General features: G+C 40.2%; 1 protein-coding gene and 1 long non-coding RNA gene across 3 annotated transcripts in view; one reads left to right on the top strand and one right to left on the bottom strand.

Moving 5' to 3' along the window:
• On the top strand, positions 1-540 carry LOC126393185 (uncharacterized). Its single transcript, XR_007570241.1, has 2 exons — positions 1-131; positions 232-540. It is a non-coding gene; the product is annotated as an uncharacterized LOC126393185 (long non-coding RNA).
• A 6,376-nt stretch (positions 541-6,916) lies between these two features.
• The window catches only part of nmi (N-myc (and STAT) interactor), a 25,727-nt gene continuing 15,991 nt past the window's right edge, over positions 6,917-16,652 (bottom strand). For both annotated transcript variants that reach the window (XM_050049921.1, XM_050049922.1), the window contains exons 8-10: positions 15,318-15,504; positions 12,370-12,473; positions 6,917-9,432 (exon numbers count right to left, since the gene is read on the bottom strand). In XM_050049921.1, the coding sequence (XP_049905878.1) occupies positions 9,247-9,432; positions 12,370-12,473; positions 15,318-15,504 (477 nt within the window). In that variant the 3' untranslated portion in view covers positions 6,917-9,246. The remainder of the gene's footprint in view (positions 9,433-12,369; positions 12,474-15,317; positions 15,505-16,652) is intronic.

The following is a 16,652-nucleotide window of genomic DNA, read 5'->3' as shown; positions in this document are numbered from 1 at the left end:
TCATCTTGTCCTCACAAATGTTGCCCTCTTTCAAATACTTTTCCATTTTTCTGACAGACCATCTGACAAACCTTTGCCTCAACTGTGGGGAGGAAAATGCAGATGACAGTGAAGAGGCAGAGCTGACATGGGTATTATATTTTATGTATAGAATGTGGTCCTGTGTTTGTATCTATTTTCCAAGTTTTCTTTAAATATTTCATGCAGTGTTCAAATGCTTTTGCAATACAGATATCCTGTGATGCCTGTGGATGGTGGTTCCACCATGCATGTGTTGGAATGCCAAAGATCGAGGACAAATTTGTGTGTGCAGCATGCTGAGGCAAAGGAACTTATTTCTTAGGAAGTTCATGTATCAATAAGAAATGTTCTATTTACAGTTTATTTTTCCTTGATTTTGAATGTTTCATTTTTTAAATTATTTTAATGTTTTTGTTGATGTGTTAAATATTGCACATTTTGCCATTTAATTTTGTATTTATTGAATTGAATAATAATTCTACATTATAAAAAGTAAGTTTATTTTTTGTTTAATGTTATAACATTAAACAAAAAATAAACTTACTTTTTATAACGTAGAATTATTATAACGTAGAATTATTATAAAGTCTTTAATGCTTGTCTGAGTCTCCTTTCATATTGAACAGAGGGGGAACAGTATGTGACAGTAATATTCCAAGCTGTCAGGATGCGTTCCCCCTGTTTTAAATGGTCAAATTGAATGATATCAGCCTGAAAATCACAGGACTTATCTGTTGTGGGGAAAGGAGTCAGGAGTATGAATTTGAAAGATGTGTGAGCCTCCTTTCATTTTGAACAGAGGGGGAACAGTATCTGACAGTAATATTCCAAGCTGTCAGGATGAGCTTTACCTGCTATAATGGAGCTGGATTTAAGACAAATATGATAAAATAGCGATTTATATTTAGCCTATAAATGAATGAGCACACTTTCTTCCAAAAGTCCATAATATTCTAAATGAAAAGTCTCTCACAAATATAATATTTTTTATTGATAGAAATAACAGTAGTTGGTTGTGTTAATAAAGACATAAAAACAAAAACATGTGTGCTGTTGTCCCAGTTTAAAAATATAACTAGACAGTCATGAAATTTGGATTTCACTTCTACAATACAACATCTTCAGATAAAACTCGCTCGTACCACAGTGCCTCTGTCGGCAATCGGACCCAAGGCCTATAAATGATGAACAATGTTCACTATAGTAAAGCAATGGAACCATGGACTCAAGAAGCTGTAATTTCACTGCTGCCGAAACCAACGCACTACTAGAGGGTGTTAGGTGCCATTATGACACAATAGTGGGAAGTTTTAATTCTGCTAAGGGTGGAGATACCAACAAAAAGAAAAATGATATTTGGATTTTAATCACCGAAAATGTGAATGCCAGAGGGTCTGGCCAGAGGAGGACCACAGACCAAATAAAATTTTGATGGAAGAATCTTAAGGCCAGGGCAACAAAGGACCATGCTGAAGCCAAAAACCCACAAACAGGCAACAAGCCCTTTAAGAGGGGAGATTACACAGATGTGGTCCTCGACATCATTGGAGGTGAGAAGTCGCAAGCTCTGCATGGTATTCAAGGTGTTGTAGGGGATGGCGAGCCTGGGATTGAGGAGGAGAGTCAGCCAGTTCCTCCTGAGGCTGATCCAGAGAGCACATTTATTTTGAATCTCAGCTCTGTTACTGAGGAAGAAGCTGGATCCTCACTGGTAGAGCCAGCAGTAGTTGCCACAGGATCTCAGAGGAAAGGCTTGAAGCGTCCTTCATCAAACAAAGATAATGATTACAAGGCACTTCTGCAAAAAGAGACTGAAAGGGCAGAAGTACAGATTCGTCTGGCAGAGGAACAACTGACTCTCACCAAACTACAGCAAACCAAGGCCAGACTTGAGATCTGCCTCCTAAAGGCCAAGCTCAGACAAGCTGGTCTCTCCAAATCAGATGAAGAACTCTGAAATTACAGTATTGTTGAGTATTTGACATTAAGCCTTTTTATTGAAATCAATACATCTATATTTGAAACTTGTTCTAAATATCCTCAATGTACAGTGTTTGTGAGTAATGTTTTTATTTATTTGTTGTAGGTCAGATGAGCGGACTGCCGGAAGAGGGTTTTTTTTGTGTGTGTGTGTGTTTTCGTTTCAAATAAAAATAAACTTGTATTGACCCCACACTGGCTATTCTACTTGTTGCTCTTTACATATCTATAGTTCTACACTGTGATTTCCTATCCTATTTGAGCACTGGTTATCCAGATTTGGTGATCCTGAAAAGTTTCTATCTGGATCAGATTGATCCAGTCCGATGTTGCTTTGAAAAACTGGCTCAAAAGTAAGATGGATTACGTGATCATGGATAGCAAAAAAAAGGATTACCAAATCCGGATCAATTTTATCCGGATTAAACCTTTTGAAAAACTGGGCCCAGGTCTGTATGTTTTGGAGAGGAAGAGAACTCTGCAGATAATTTGACTCCAGGTAAAAAAAAACAACAACAATGAACACTTTAGGAATTCCGGCTGGGAGAAGTTTTAGCTGGTTACAATCTGCAATTCACCACTTGATGCCACTAAATCCCCTCAAATCTGACACACTTCACACTTATAGTCTTACAATGCCATGAAGGCTTTACTTTACAATGTATAGAATAGGATATGTATGCAGTGATTCTGCATGAATTTTTTTAGGCCTTTATAATTACATATTATATCTTCTTTAAATGTGTCATTGGTATATTTACAGCTCCATGATCATTTTTGTAAAAAGGTAAAAGGTATTAATCCAAGAGAAACACAGTCGACCACCACTAACTCCTGTATCTGGAGAGACTTCTGCTGGAAGAATCAGATTTTCTTTTTCATCACGCCCAAACAGAAGTCTAAACAAATTGGCACCCAGCTACGCTGCTGGAGGGAATGCGGAGAAATCATGGTTGACCATGCCCATATTTTTTGGTCTTGCCCTTCTATTCAGACTTACTGGAAGGACATAGCAACAATCATTGCAAAAACTTTGTGTTTTAGTATCAATACAACATTCACATCCCTTTATCTTGGACATCAATTTTATTTATAAAGCCCAGTATCACAAATCACAATTTGCCTCAGAGGGCTTTACAGCATATGACATCCCTCTGTCCTTTAGGGCCCTCGCAGCGGATAAGGAAAAACTCCCCAAAAAAAACCATTTAATGAGGAACAAAATGGTAGAAACCTCAAGAACAGCAACTGAGGAGGGATGCCTCTTCCAGGACAGACAGACATGCAATAGATGTCGTACAGACATGACACCTGCATTGTGTAACTGCAGTTACCTTTTGGGGGGCTGTAAGATTTTTTATAAGAACCCACTTAGTTTACAGTATACAGTCTTGATAGGACAGAGGGTAATTTGATTATTGTCTTGTATATTTGATGTAATTTTAACCAGTGGCATTTTGGAGGCCTTGTTATATTTATTATGAAGGTTCATATTTGTGTATTGATGCTTTTCTCACTTTCCATGTAAACATATCTCTACAGGTTGAATCTCTAATGTAACCTGCAAGATTTGAAAATGTATTTCTTTTTGAGAATGCAATTTAACAATACGGACTGAAGCATTTATTCATAAGAACTTACCTTTCTAATGTAAACATTTTTGGGAATGTTTATGATTGCCACGATGTCGTTTTTTTTTTTTTACTTATTTATTTCTCTAGCTCGATGTATAATAATGTAGATTGTCACATAAATTGATGTTCGGCATTAACATCAATTCTTCCCACTGCACATGGGTAATGTGACTGATTGCAAACTCACAGCCACTTCTACTTAAGAGCAAATACATGTGGGAAGTATTTCAATGTAGTAGTTCAATGTACAGGATATAAGAACAGTTCTCTCTACTCTAGATTACTGTGTAAATAATCAGTCAACCTAAGTACTGAGTCATATTTATTTGCCTTGTCACTATAACAGTATATAGTCCTAACCACGATACCCGCACTTGAGTGACTAGCCCCTCCCTCTACACCGCACACCTGTCAACCTAAGTTGGATCATCTAAACATCGATGCCTGGTCTACCCAGACTGCAGTACCAGTCATCATTACCCCAAGGTTATTTTCCACAAAATCCAAAACAAAAACTGTTAATGCTAGGAATTTCACTGCAATCACTCTGCAGTCCTCCACCATAAAATCAACCCCCCTGGCCACACACCACCAGGCTACATTATTTAAGCTGTGCCTTTTTAATGTGAGATCACTCACCAACAAAACTTTTATCCTTAATGATCTTATCACTTCTAGAGATCTTGATTTCATGTTTTTAACTGAGACATGGATGAAGCCAAATGATTACAGTCAGCTTGCTGAATTATGTCCTCCGGAATATGATAGCTTTAGCTTGCATAGACCCAGTGGCCGTGGTGGTGGGCTTGCTGCTGTATATAAAAAGCGCTACAAATGTATTCAGCTACCTGTGAATAATTTTACAAGCTTTGAGGTACTTTTATTGAAATTCTGCAGCACAAATCCCGTCCTCTGTGCTGTTATTTACCGTCCTCCCAAGCCTAATTCTCGTTTTTTATCTGAATTCTCTGAATTCTTATCCTCTATCATAATGAGCCATAACAGGATTGTCATTACTGGTGACTTTAACATCCATTTTAATAATCTCACACATGGTGACTCCATGACAACTGAATTCAAAACCTTACTAGAGAACCTAGACTTCACCCAGCATGTCACTGACTCCACCCACCGCCTGGGGAATACACTTGACCTAGTAATGTCAAAAGGTTTAGACATTGCTAATGTCTCTGTGACTGACTACACATTCTCTGATCACTTTGGTGTATTTTTAATGCCCTTTTACCTCCACCCACAAACACCAAAGAAATTATTGTTCGCAAAAGGTCACTAGATATCGAAACCCAGCGCAAATTCTCAGAGTTGGTTACTGTATCCAACCAAACTGACTTAAATGGCCCAGTAAATGAAATGGTTGACTTTTTCAATACCAACCTGACTAACATTTTAAATACAGTTGCGCCACTCAGGGAAAGAAAGAGAACATCAGATAAAATATCACCATGGATGACAGATTTTGTTCGTGAGCGAAAGCGATTGTGTAGAGCAGCGGAGAGAAAGTGGAGGAAAACTGGTCTAGAGGTCCATCGTAATATTTACAAGAAACAAATATTATCTTTTAACTGTGCCATACGCTCTGCAAGAAGAGCTCATTTCTCCAAGTTGATTACTGAGAGTAACAATGATCCAAGAACATTGTTCTCAAATATAAACCGGTTACTAAATTCTATCCCTGCCAATGACATTCTGGACCAAATGTCCTCCACTAGATGTGAGGAATTTGCAACCTTCTTTTCTGACAAAATTACCTCCATAAGAACGACTATTGTCATAAATGCTGACAACAGCATTAATTGGCCCAGCAAAAATCTCGAAAGCCTATCGAAATTCACTACTATCTCTGATCAGGAACTTTATAAGCTCGTGAGTGAGAGTAAGACTTCAACACGCTGTCTTGACCCAGTCCCCTCCATACTTTTTAAGAATTGTTTTAACTGTATGCTTCACTCTGTCGGTAAGATTATTAACATGTCCCTTGAAACCGGTTGTTTCCAGAATCTTTCAAAATTGCAGCTATAAAACCTCTGCTGAAAAAAACAAACCTAGATGCTAATGTTTTAAATAACTACAGGCCTATATCAAATCTCCCATTCTTAAGTAAGATACTAGAAAGAGTTGTCTTTAACCAAATTATCTATTGCCTGAACAAAAATAATATTTTCGAAAAGTTTCAGTCAGGGTTCAGGGCAAATCACAGTACTGAGACAGCCCTCACCAAAGTTGTCAGTGATCTCAGAACTAGCACTGATGCTAACAAGGTCTCCATTCTAGTCTTACTAGACATAAGACCATAGACCACAATATTCTTATTGACCAACTTGAGAACTGGGCTGGCCTTTCTGGGTGTGTTTTAAATTGGTTCCGCTCATATATAACGGGAAGAAAGTTTTTTGTTACTATGGGAGATCATGTAACAGGGATATATGAATTACCGTTTGGTGTTGCTCAGGGTAGCTGCCTTGGTCCTCTGCTTTTTTCACTGTACATGCTTCCATTAGGTGACGTCATCAGAGAACATAACCTCAATTTCCACAGCTATGCAGATGACACCCAACTATATATTTCACTAGACCCAAGTGATGACCAATCCATCTGTCATCTAACATCTGGATTGGCTGCAGTAGACAAGTGGATGCAAACCAATTTTCTTAAATTAAATGGTGACAAAACCGAAATCTTATTAGTTGGTCCCCAAGCAAAACGGGAGATAATTCTTTCCAAACTTGGCAGTTTGGCTATGCAGGTTAAATTTGAAGTCACGAGCCTGGGTGTTATCCTTGACTCAGACCTAAATTTTAAATCTCACATAAAGAAGGTGACCAAAACAGCTTTTTTTCACTTACGAAATATTTCAAAGGTGTGATCATTCCTATCCCAACAAGATGCTGAAAAACTGGTACATGCATTCATTTCAAGCAGACTTGACTACTGTAATGCTCTCTTCACCGGTCTTCCAAAGCAATTGACAAATTACAATTAATTCAGAACTCTGCTGCCAGGCTGTTAACTAGAACAAGAAAGAGAGAGCATATCACCCCAGTTTTAGCCAACCTTCACTGGCTTCCAGTATCTTTTAGGATTGATTTTAAAGTGCTTTTACTTGTTTTTTTTGTATTTGTCTGGTTTTATTTTGTTGTAAAGCACTTTGAGCTACACCTCCCTGTATGAAAGGTGCTATATAAATAAAGTTTATTATTATTATTATTATTATATGGATGTATCCACAGTCTTAGTTGCTAAAAAAAAAAGAATTCATGTGATTGATTGAGCATTATAACTTTTAATGAGCAGAGTGTGGAAGAGAAACAGGAAACAGATCGATAGTTCAAGAAAAGTTTAAACCATGCTGATTTTTGGCCTAGAAAACTGTTGGCAGGAATTCAGACCCAAAACAGCCCTGCTTTCAAACAGCACAGGGGACAGTGGGAGCAGATCCAGGAAGTCCAGTGTAACTGACACATCTGTGAAAGTAATGCTTCTCAGTAATGGTAATGATAAACCACTGCACAGTAGTGTTGTCAAAAAATAATAATGTATCAATACACACTGACTTTAAATTGTTATAGCCTTGTTATATTTATCTTGAACTCCCTCTATGATCATTTTCCCTAACCCTGCCATCGAAATGGAATCGAAGATGAATAGTTTTCAAGGTACTGTACTGAAGTGAGAAATTCCCGAATAGTAACAACACCTTGAACAGTAGTTCATAATAGCTACTGAGAGAATTTTACAATCACTGAGGCAACTATTTTATCTTTGTTACAACGATCAATACAGTGTTCATGCTCCAAAGTATTCTATCAAGAATATGCTTGCATGTATCTGATTGGCCACTGCAGTGTTTAGCTGGATGACATTGTGTTTAATTGCAGCAGAAGTATAGTTTGGTTCTGCTTCAGCCCCGTTTCCATCAAGCAGTCCGGTTCAGTTCAGTTCAGCTCAGTACACGTTTTTTCCATTTCCACCATGAAGAGTTGTGGATGGTACCAATGGAACAGTTCCTTACTGTCCCCATGATTGGTCATCACGCTAGTGGGGTACCAAGCACACAGATTTGGTACTAAAAGTTAGAAACACTGCAGTCCATTGATTGGTCAATAGAGGATGGTCACTCTTGCTCAGCGCTCAGTTGTGGCTGGTTTTGAAGCTTATGTGACCACTGTTTTCTTACTGTGGAGAGTTTTATATTATTAATGTTTTGCTGCCTCTAGCAGCAGCATGCAGATTGAGAAAAAATTATTAAATTCCCTGGGCCGACTGTCAGCAACTTTTAAGGTGGAACGTTTACTTGTAATGTTACTCAATGTTTTTGTGACGATGTGAATCCATCAGCACACCTTAAATTTGATGTGACAACTTTGACCGTTCCATTAGTTTCTATTCTCTCTCTTCAGTGACATACACTTTTAGTAATGAGGGGATCTTCAAGTGTTTAAAAATATGTATTAATTTTACCCAAATTATGTGAACTGCATATATTCTAATCCTCACTTGGAGGAAAAAAAGCGTTGTGGAGCTTCATGGAGCCATGTGGAGCGTTGTTCCTGTGGGCTCAGGCAACACATAACCCCTGCACTTGCCTGAGAAGAACTAAATGCACAAACCCGCTATTTTTAATATCCCATCGAGAGAGACTCCCACTCTGGCCTGTTCTATTTTGTTCTGAAAATGTCGGCGTGCAACCCCGTTCTGTGGACGATAAAGGAGGTGCAGACTTCCCTCTGTGTCACTGGTGATGAGGAAATACAGTGAGTGCTGGACGGAGCACTGAGTGACAACATCCCCGCCCACATTTAAGAGTACTGTGGAAACACTAAATAGATCTAGGGTCTAGGTACCATTTCTGAAGGGTTACTTTTGGTTCCAAAAATACTATACCAAAAGCATTTGGTGGAAACGGGGCTTTATTTCCCAGAGCCCTCTGTGTTGGCACCCCTGCTGCTTTGATATTACTGGCCTCATTGAAAGAAATGAGAGGGCTGCTTTTCTATCACGAGGTGCGTTGGTGTGAGCACCATCTTATTAAATGTGTCATGCTATTTAACACCAGAGGCCGTATTCACGAATATTCTGAGAATACTCTTACAGACCTCCTAACTTATCCTAAACATGAGTGATTCAGGAAATTTCTCAGAGGAACTCTGAGCAAGAAAAAGACAAAAACTTTGACCTCAGTGAGGAGGTGTGGTTGACCCTGTTGCTAGGTATGATGCATTCTTTTAACAGATGTGATTGGATGCATTTCATTTACTCACTGTCATTCTGTGTTTCTGGAGAATAATATACCCCCGCCACCCCCCCCCCACACACACACAAAAAAACAACCCTAACCATGTGATAAGAATACATATCATCAAATTCATACACTCTACTGAATGCAGACAAGATATCACCATGTCTTCTAATGTCATTCTCAGCAGGACAGCAAATAAGTAAAATTTCCATAATATACTTCATAATCTCTTCATATAGCTACTACCATATTACAAATTACAAATTATTTTCTACTTCAAACAATCACAGAGGACAGACAGATTCCCAAAGGATGGGGAGGAGCTCATTCAGATGTAGGTTTGACCCCTGTAAGTCAGTCCTCAGAGAAAAAGGCTTGCAGAGTCTTCCCCTTGGAGATGTACTTGATGCTCTCGATCTCACCACCATAGTTGCTGGGCTTCTGGAAGTGGATTTCCAGATGGTCCTGCAGGTCCTCCTCGTCCTCCTTGTCCTTGATGTCATCCAGGAGGATGGTACGCCTTGGAGCGCCACAGAATGTCTGAAATGAATCAGCAATATCAGTTTAGTCATCACTCTGTGCACACTTTTTCTTATTCAGAGTGACATTAAGAGATGGATACTTATGTTACCACTGGCACGAAGTCAAGCTGACCACAGCTGTTCATCTGGATTGGATCAATTACCATTTGATACTAAAAGGATTTAATGTGGCTTCAGTTTTTTATGCCAATGACAAACCGATATTACAGGTGAGTGATGCACACTTCAGTGTATTTCTTTTACATTACACTGTTAATATTACCTGGTGATTTAAACCAGGCAAAAAATGCAGAATAAAGCAGTTTCATGATAAAAAACTAGAATTACTGCCCCACGGTTGTATGCCTCCAAGTTTCTCTTACAGTTTACATCCATGTCTGTAAAACCATGGATGCTTCACACACATTGTCCCCCTGACAACACAGAAGACCTATACAATCAGTACAATTTCAAAGTGGACCCCCAAGATGAGAGTGACCAATTCAGTATCTGACCAAATGTCTCCCCCTCTGCTCCTGACATATGACATTGTGTAATGGCCAGAAAAAGTGTTTAATGCAGAACATTATGATAATACTTTAAAGCTGAACTTTGACCTTTTGGATATAAAGTCATCACTTCATAATTTTATCCTATCAGACATTTGTGTGAAGTTTTGTCCTAGTTAGCGTAAGATTTCTTGAGATGAGAGAGAATGGTTGATAGAAACACACTGAGCCAAAGAACGAGCCACTGCACAGCCACAGACTCTCCTTCGTAGTTAAGCCAGTGGCACAGTGACATACACGACCCCTGAGCTGAAGCGCAAGCTGCTGCACAACCACAGACTTTCTTTAGCAGCTAAGCCAACAGCACACACAGTCTACAATTGCACAGCACACACACCCCAAAGCGACGCACAACTATAGCCTCTCATTTAGCTTTTTTTTTTTGCACCCTCAAATTCAATGTTTTAAAGGCGCTGTATGTAAGAATGTGGCTAAAACGGTTACTGCACTCAAATTCAAAATACTGCCGCGAGTCATGTCCGCCCCCTCTCCCCTACAGATTCGAGGTTGCTGGACAGCGGCACGCTGGAGACTGATTTGTTTGCCCATGGGCGGCTGCCGTGGCAGGGCAGCGTCGCCGTGTCCTTGATCTTCGGTTTTCCAGCGGACCATTGGAGCAAGTCCGGCTTCTCTGCTGCTAACGCTGCTGCCGGGATACAGCTGAGGAGAAGCTGGCTGCTCATGCTCTTATACAGTCTATACTCATGCTATGTACTGGGACACTGCTATTGCTGCTTGCCGTGCTGCTGTAGCTCAGTCGTAACTGTAACTGATGCTGAGACTCTACTTACTGTGTGACTGGTAGACGGCAGTGGGTGGCGCAACAGGCCAAAACACAAATTCAAAACATAAACATGATTTGCGGACTGTACTATTGTTGTCGGTGAGATCAGTATGTTATATGAACATTATTCCTTAGTCTCTGTGACATATTAGGAGGATTTTACGACTATTTGCTTTAGATTACTTACATATAGCTCCTTTAAATGTAGACACCAAAGTGATGTCGTGCCCTGAAAAATAGGCTCTCGGGAACACGTGCACACTGTGACAGCTGCGCCCTGAGATAAACAGAGTTCAACTTTTGGAACACAGCAGTGCACATTGCATGTCATGGCGAGGAACAAGCAATCACAGCCGACAGATATCTTTCCCTTCTTCCGTAAATATCAGTCTGTGGTAAATATGGAGAAGAAGCTGATCATTTTAGTGCAGGGCTGCCAGAGCTTTATATCTTATTTCTGGCCTAATACAGCACCTGGAAGCAGATCGGCTCTACACTCAGGATTTCTTGTAAGTAGGCTGTGATATAGTGGGAGTTATTGTCGCTCAGCAACCTTTAGACGCAACCTGCCTCCATACCCTTGAGAGATGGCACAGAGTAGCACCCAGCGCCCAACCTCGCATTTTTCAGGTGGTTAAAGACGCAGCATGTATATGGCACCTAAGCCAGCAACACACACAGTCACAGCACACACACACACACCATCCGAACCAGGGAACAAGAGCCACAGCATGGCTAAGGCGCAAAGCAAACACCCACAGCAGTGAGCAGTAACTGCTGGCAGGCCAAGTAGCCGATTTGACCAGATCTGTTAGTAATGGCTGCTTAGCTTGTGTTAATATGACTGTGACATTCAACAGAAATATTTATTTAGATATTTATTAGACTGAGAGAGCTCAGAGACGTGGCAAACTCTCTGTTCACATACATTGGCCAAAAGAAACAACACAGATACTATGCACTCTAATGTCAGTAGTGATGTAGTTTTTAGGGAAGGGGTTATGTTAGGGATGGCTCCAGTGAGTCATCGAGCATGCTTTTAGGGCCACCCAAAAAATTCTGGACACAGATATGATGAAAAACAATTCAACAGTCTAACTTAACAGTTCAGCACTCTACAGTTCAGTCTTTTCACGTTTTCAACCAGTATTTTCGAACATGAATAAAGTAAAGAAATCAGTGATTTTGTTTAACACAGACTTTAACAAACCCATTTCAGCCAAACAGTAATTCCTGCTTCATACAAAAAACAAATCCCAAATTATGTTAGTTTTCATTCCTTTGAAATAAAAAAAAAACCAAGGACATTTCTCTGGCATTGACGCTTTTTTGGCGTATCGAAAACATACCAAATTGTGACACCACTGTATCATATCGAATCAAACTCCGTTGCACCCCAGTGTTTAAATTGTAACAAAATCTAATTAAAAAAGATTGGTATCACCCATGTGTAGTGAGTGCTACTGAACATATTGGAGGACACTTTTCAATTGTGTGAGTAAAACAGGGGGCAGGGGAAGAGTGCAGGCTGTATGCTGGTTGTGGTGGAGAGCATTATTTACGAATGACTGAATGTTATACAACCACAACAACTGTATCTTACCTGAAACTTGCGCAGCTCGTATTTGTAAATGGGTCCAACCTGCATGTTCACTTCAGAGTCCAGATCCACATGGTAACTTCCTTTTAGTGCCAGCCTCTCAGCAACTACACACACACACACACACACACACACACACACAATTTAGCATTAATAGATCCATTGGGTTTCTTCAGATCTGACAATTCTGCATCTTCCACATCTAAAACAGCTTACACCTTGAGAAATACACAACACTGGAAGATTTCTGTATCTGACCAAAACTTGTGTTCAAAGTGTTCAAAGAACCAAGTGTTTGGCTTCCCTCCATGTGGCCAGTGCCCAGACCTCCCCGCTCATCCTCCAGCAGACACATGTCTGCCAAATGATAAGTCTCACCACCGGGATGGCACCAAAAATAGGTGCCTAATTATTCACAGGGAAAATTCTCTATCTCTGAAGATCAGGCATGAACATCGTGCTGAGGGTATTTACACCAGCCACAATGAAGATTGTCGTGGTAAAAGAAACATGACTGTTCCTTTATTTTACAGAAATTGGAAGAATCAATCAACATAATATTTGATCTAACTGCAAATGAACAGCAGGTGATCAGTGAACTGTGAAATCAGTACACGCTGCTACTGCACTCCTTCCTTCATTTGATAAGATGTTAACAGTTTTGTTTTGGCTGCATTCACCTCAGTGTTACTGTGACCACTCTATCTCCACCCTTACACCCAAAACACACCCAGGAGAGTGACAGCCCAGTCTGTGTAAGCTGCTGCTGCTCTGAGCCTTGTGGCCAGAGAATACCTGCAGCCAGTGAACGGAGTCCTGTGACTCCTGTGACATGTTGACCATGTTAAGAATAATTTATTTCTGCATAAAACACATAAACACACCTCCTGGCTGCAGAAAAATGTAATTCAGTCAGGACCACTTTAGTCAAAGAAACCTTTATTTCCATTTGCAGTATTATATTTGGCAATATGGCTCTGTTCTGGGACCTCTCTGCCTTTTCTAGGACCAACGCAGAAAGCCTAAGGTGGAGAGAGCACACCTCTCTGCCCTTCCATGTTCCTACATGGAGAACCTAAGGTAGAGAGAGCACACCTCTCTGCTCTTCCATGTGACTACGTGGAAAGCCTAAGGTGGAGAGAGAGCACACCTCTCTGCCCTTCCATGCACATACGAGGAAAGCCTATGGCATAGAGAGCAAACTTCCCTGACCTTTCATGCACCTACATGGAAAGCCTATGGCAGAGAAAGCAGCAGCAAAGACCCCCGGGGAACAAACAGAGCAAGCATCAATGAAGAACAGAAGAAACATTGATATGTCAGACACAACATGAAAAGGAGGTGCTGGGGTGGAGGCGGGTTGCAAAGCGGCTTGCAGAGGAAGAAGCAACAGTAGGCAGGCTAAAGCAGTTTAAATAGGGCGCCCTGATTAAGATTTGCCAATTGGTTGGATAGAAAGGACTCGTGATCTATCAGCTGACTGCCTTCCATCAATCAGCTGATCCATCAGTTGATTGGGCTGCTTGAGATCAGCTGATGTAGCTGGGATGTGAGTTGAGCTTGACATTTTATCCTGCCTGAACTAATGCTATGCTAAATTTATTGCAGCGAGCTGCACTTCGCTGCTGCTTGATGTGTTTTTGGTGTTACCTGCTGCACTCTGAGCTGAATCTCTAACCCTCTCCCTTTGCATCGCTTTAGAAGTCTTAGATGTTTATTTTTTCAAACAAAGGTTCCAACCTTGTCCATAAATACTCTCGATGGTGTCCCCATTCAATGTGTGGATAATTATAATTATAATACCTGGAAATCTGGTTCGACAAAAGTCTCAGTTTTAAACACCATATGGACTATGTCACAAAGAAACTGAAATTCACTTTCTGCACAGGCTAAAGTCCTGTTTTTTCTATAACATCACGAAAAAGCTTAGCTGCTGGCCTATTTCTGACTCATTTCGGCGATACTACTTACATATTTGTCTTACATATTTGTCCACCTAGTCCAAGCTTGACCCCCTGTATCACTCAGCCCTGAGGTATATGACTAAATCTAGCTTCAGGACCCATCATTGTACCTTATACAGCATGGTAGGATGACCATCTATCACTTTGCATAAGTTACAACACAGGTACATCCTAGTCTATAAGATCATCTCAGGTAAATGTCCGACTTACGTAAGTTTCTATCTTTACATAGCAGTCATGATCTCAGGTCACACAAATGGCTTCAGTTTAAAATGTCTTGCCTCTTGCCATAAGTCTCTTCTCCTACGGTCCTTGTCCCTGGAATGAGACCCTTATCTCCAAAACCTTTTCTCTTTAAATGATTTAAAATTTAGAATTAAGGAATTGGTAATGGCTTGCTGCAGCTACTTCAATTAAGGAACAAACTCTAATGCTATATTGCTTGAATATTGCTGCCTTGTTAATGCACTTTATTATGTCATGGATTTTGACATAGCTATTGTTTTTGTGGTGATTTGCTGTTGTTGTCCTGCTTGTGTTGGATCCTGTCTTGGCTTTATCTCACTTGCAAAAGAGGTTTCAGTCTTAATGTGACTTCCTAGTTAAACAAAGGTTATATTTTGCACCCCTTTCCCTACTTTATCATTTCTATTCTAACTATGCTTGACTGTTATTTAATTATTTATTACAATTTTACTCACATATTTTAATAATCAAAGTCATTTTATGAATAACTGTTACCTTGATTGAAACTGATCTGCAGAAGAAGTAGATGTTTTGGAATGGTCACTTCCTTATGTGCTTGGTGACCTCAGACAAATCCCACTGCTGAACTTTCCCTACTGAGCCCTGAGGAGTTAATCCCTGGCTTAGTCCAGGAGCTGTCTATCTAATGAGCCTAATCAGGTGCTAAATACACACAGACTGTGGCTGCAAATTCACTGAGAACTGCACCGTTATTTTAGTAAATGTGGCCCAGAGTTGTACCTCCAGGGAGAAGGAAGGTGATCTGTCCTGTCCCAGTGTTCTTGTCGTACTCCACGCTCTCCACCTCTCCCCCTCCTCTGCTGGGCCTGGAGAAACTCATTTCCAGTCGGTCCTTTATTCTCTCCTCTGGCATGGAGGGGGGGACATTGGAAAGCTTGAGCTCCTTTCTGGAAACATCAAGGTGGACCTACATTGATGAAGGCGCATACTGATTACAGGTAACTCTTCAATGGTCACCACAAAAAAAATACTTATCAATGCAATGTGAATAGACCATATGTACAATATGTAGCTGAATAACAGTATGACACATACAGCACCATTGTTCTGTAAGTCAGTATTGATACTGGGAAATTAGTTGAGGTGTCCTCTGACTTCATGTAGTCAGTTTCTTGGGGAAAATGAAACTGAATCCAGTGTTAGCTTAGTTGACTTCATCAAATTCCCACTAAATAAGATTTGATGAAGAGCTGGTTAGGACATGTGTTGTACATGTCCACTATGAAAGCAATGGAGCATAAAAGTCTTCCTGGCTGCTGAAAAAGCAAAAAGATCAGTGATTGAATTTAAGTCATGTAAATTTGGCAATTATTCTGATCACTGATTTACTGCTATAAATAGATAAAAAAAAGTACTGACACATCGGCCTGGATCTGCTGTGAGCCACATAAGTCAGGAAACATACTGATTAAAAGAAGGCAAATGATGGGAGCAAGAAGGTCAGACTTGTGCAATGAAGTCATTTACCCATAACACTGTCATTTCTGACAGACTTTATGTGAAAATGGAAATGCAAATTTCCAGGGGTTCAATGATGTTGCTTTTTAGTTGAATTCTGTTTGTCTCTTGTTGATGTGCAACAACTCTCAGATCTGGAAGTACAGTCAATTACTGTAGCATGATTGCTACACATGAGCGGAATTTGATATGATCAATAATGTGATGTATCTGTCGTACATTCATACCAAATCAATACATTCTACTGTACTCAGATGGTACAGCTTTAATATCTCTGATAGGTGACGTGGGCAGGCCTGGGCTGCACCAGTACAGCATAAACTAAATGATACAGTGAAGCGATAACAGTGCCCTTGAGATTAACACAAAGAAACCAGGGATAGTTCACCGACTGTCATAACATTTATATTGTTAACCATAGTAAAACTAGTATTACTGCCCAGTGGTTGTATGACTCCGTGTACAAGACATCCATGTCTTTGAAAACATGGATGCGTCACAAACATCTATCAGGATCACATCTCCCATTAACTCATATTGCAGCGGTGCCTGGACAGCGTGACGTGTGTGGTTGTGCTGCTGCCGTGGTCCTGCCAG

Source organism: Epinephelus moara, chromosome 7 (assembly GCF_006386435.1).
Source record: "Epinephelus moara isolate mb chromosome 7, YSFRI_EMoa_1.0, whole genome shotgun sequence".
NCBI lineage: Eukaryota > Metazoa > Chordata > Actinopteri > Perciformes > Serranidae > Epinephelus > Epinephelus moara.
The sequence above is the reverse complement of the archived record's forward strand: the minus strand, read 5'-3'. Positions and strand labels throughout refer to the sequence as shown.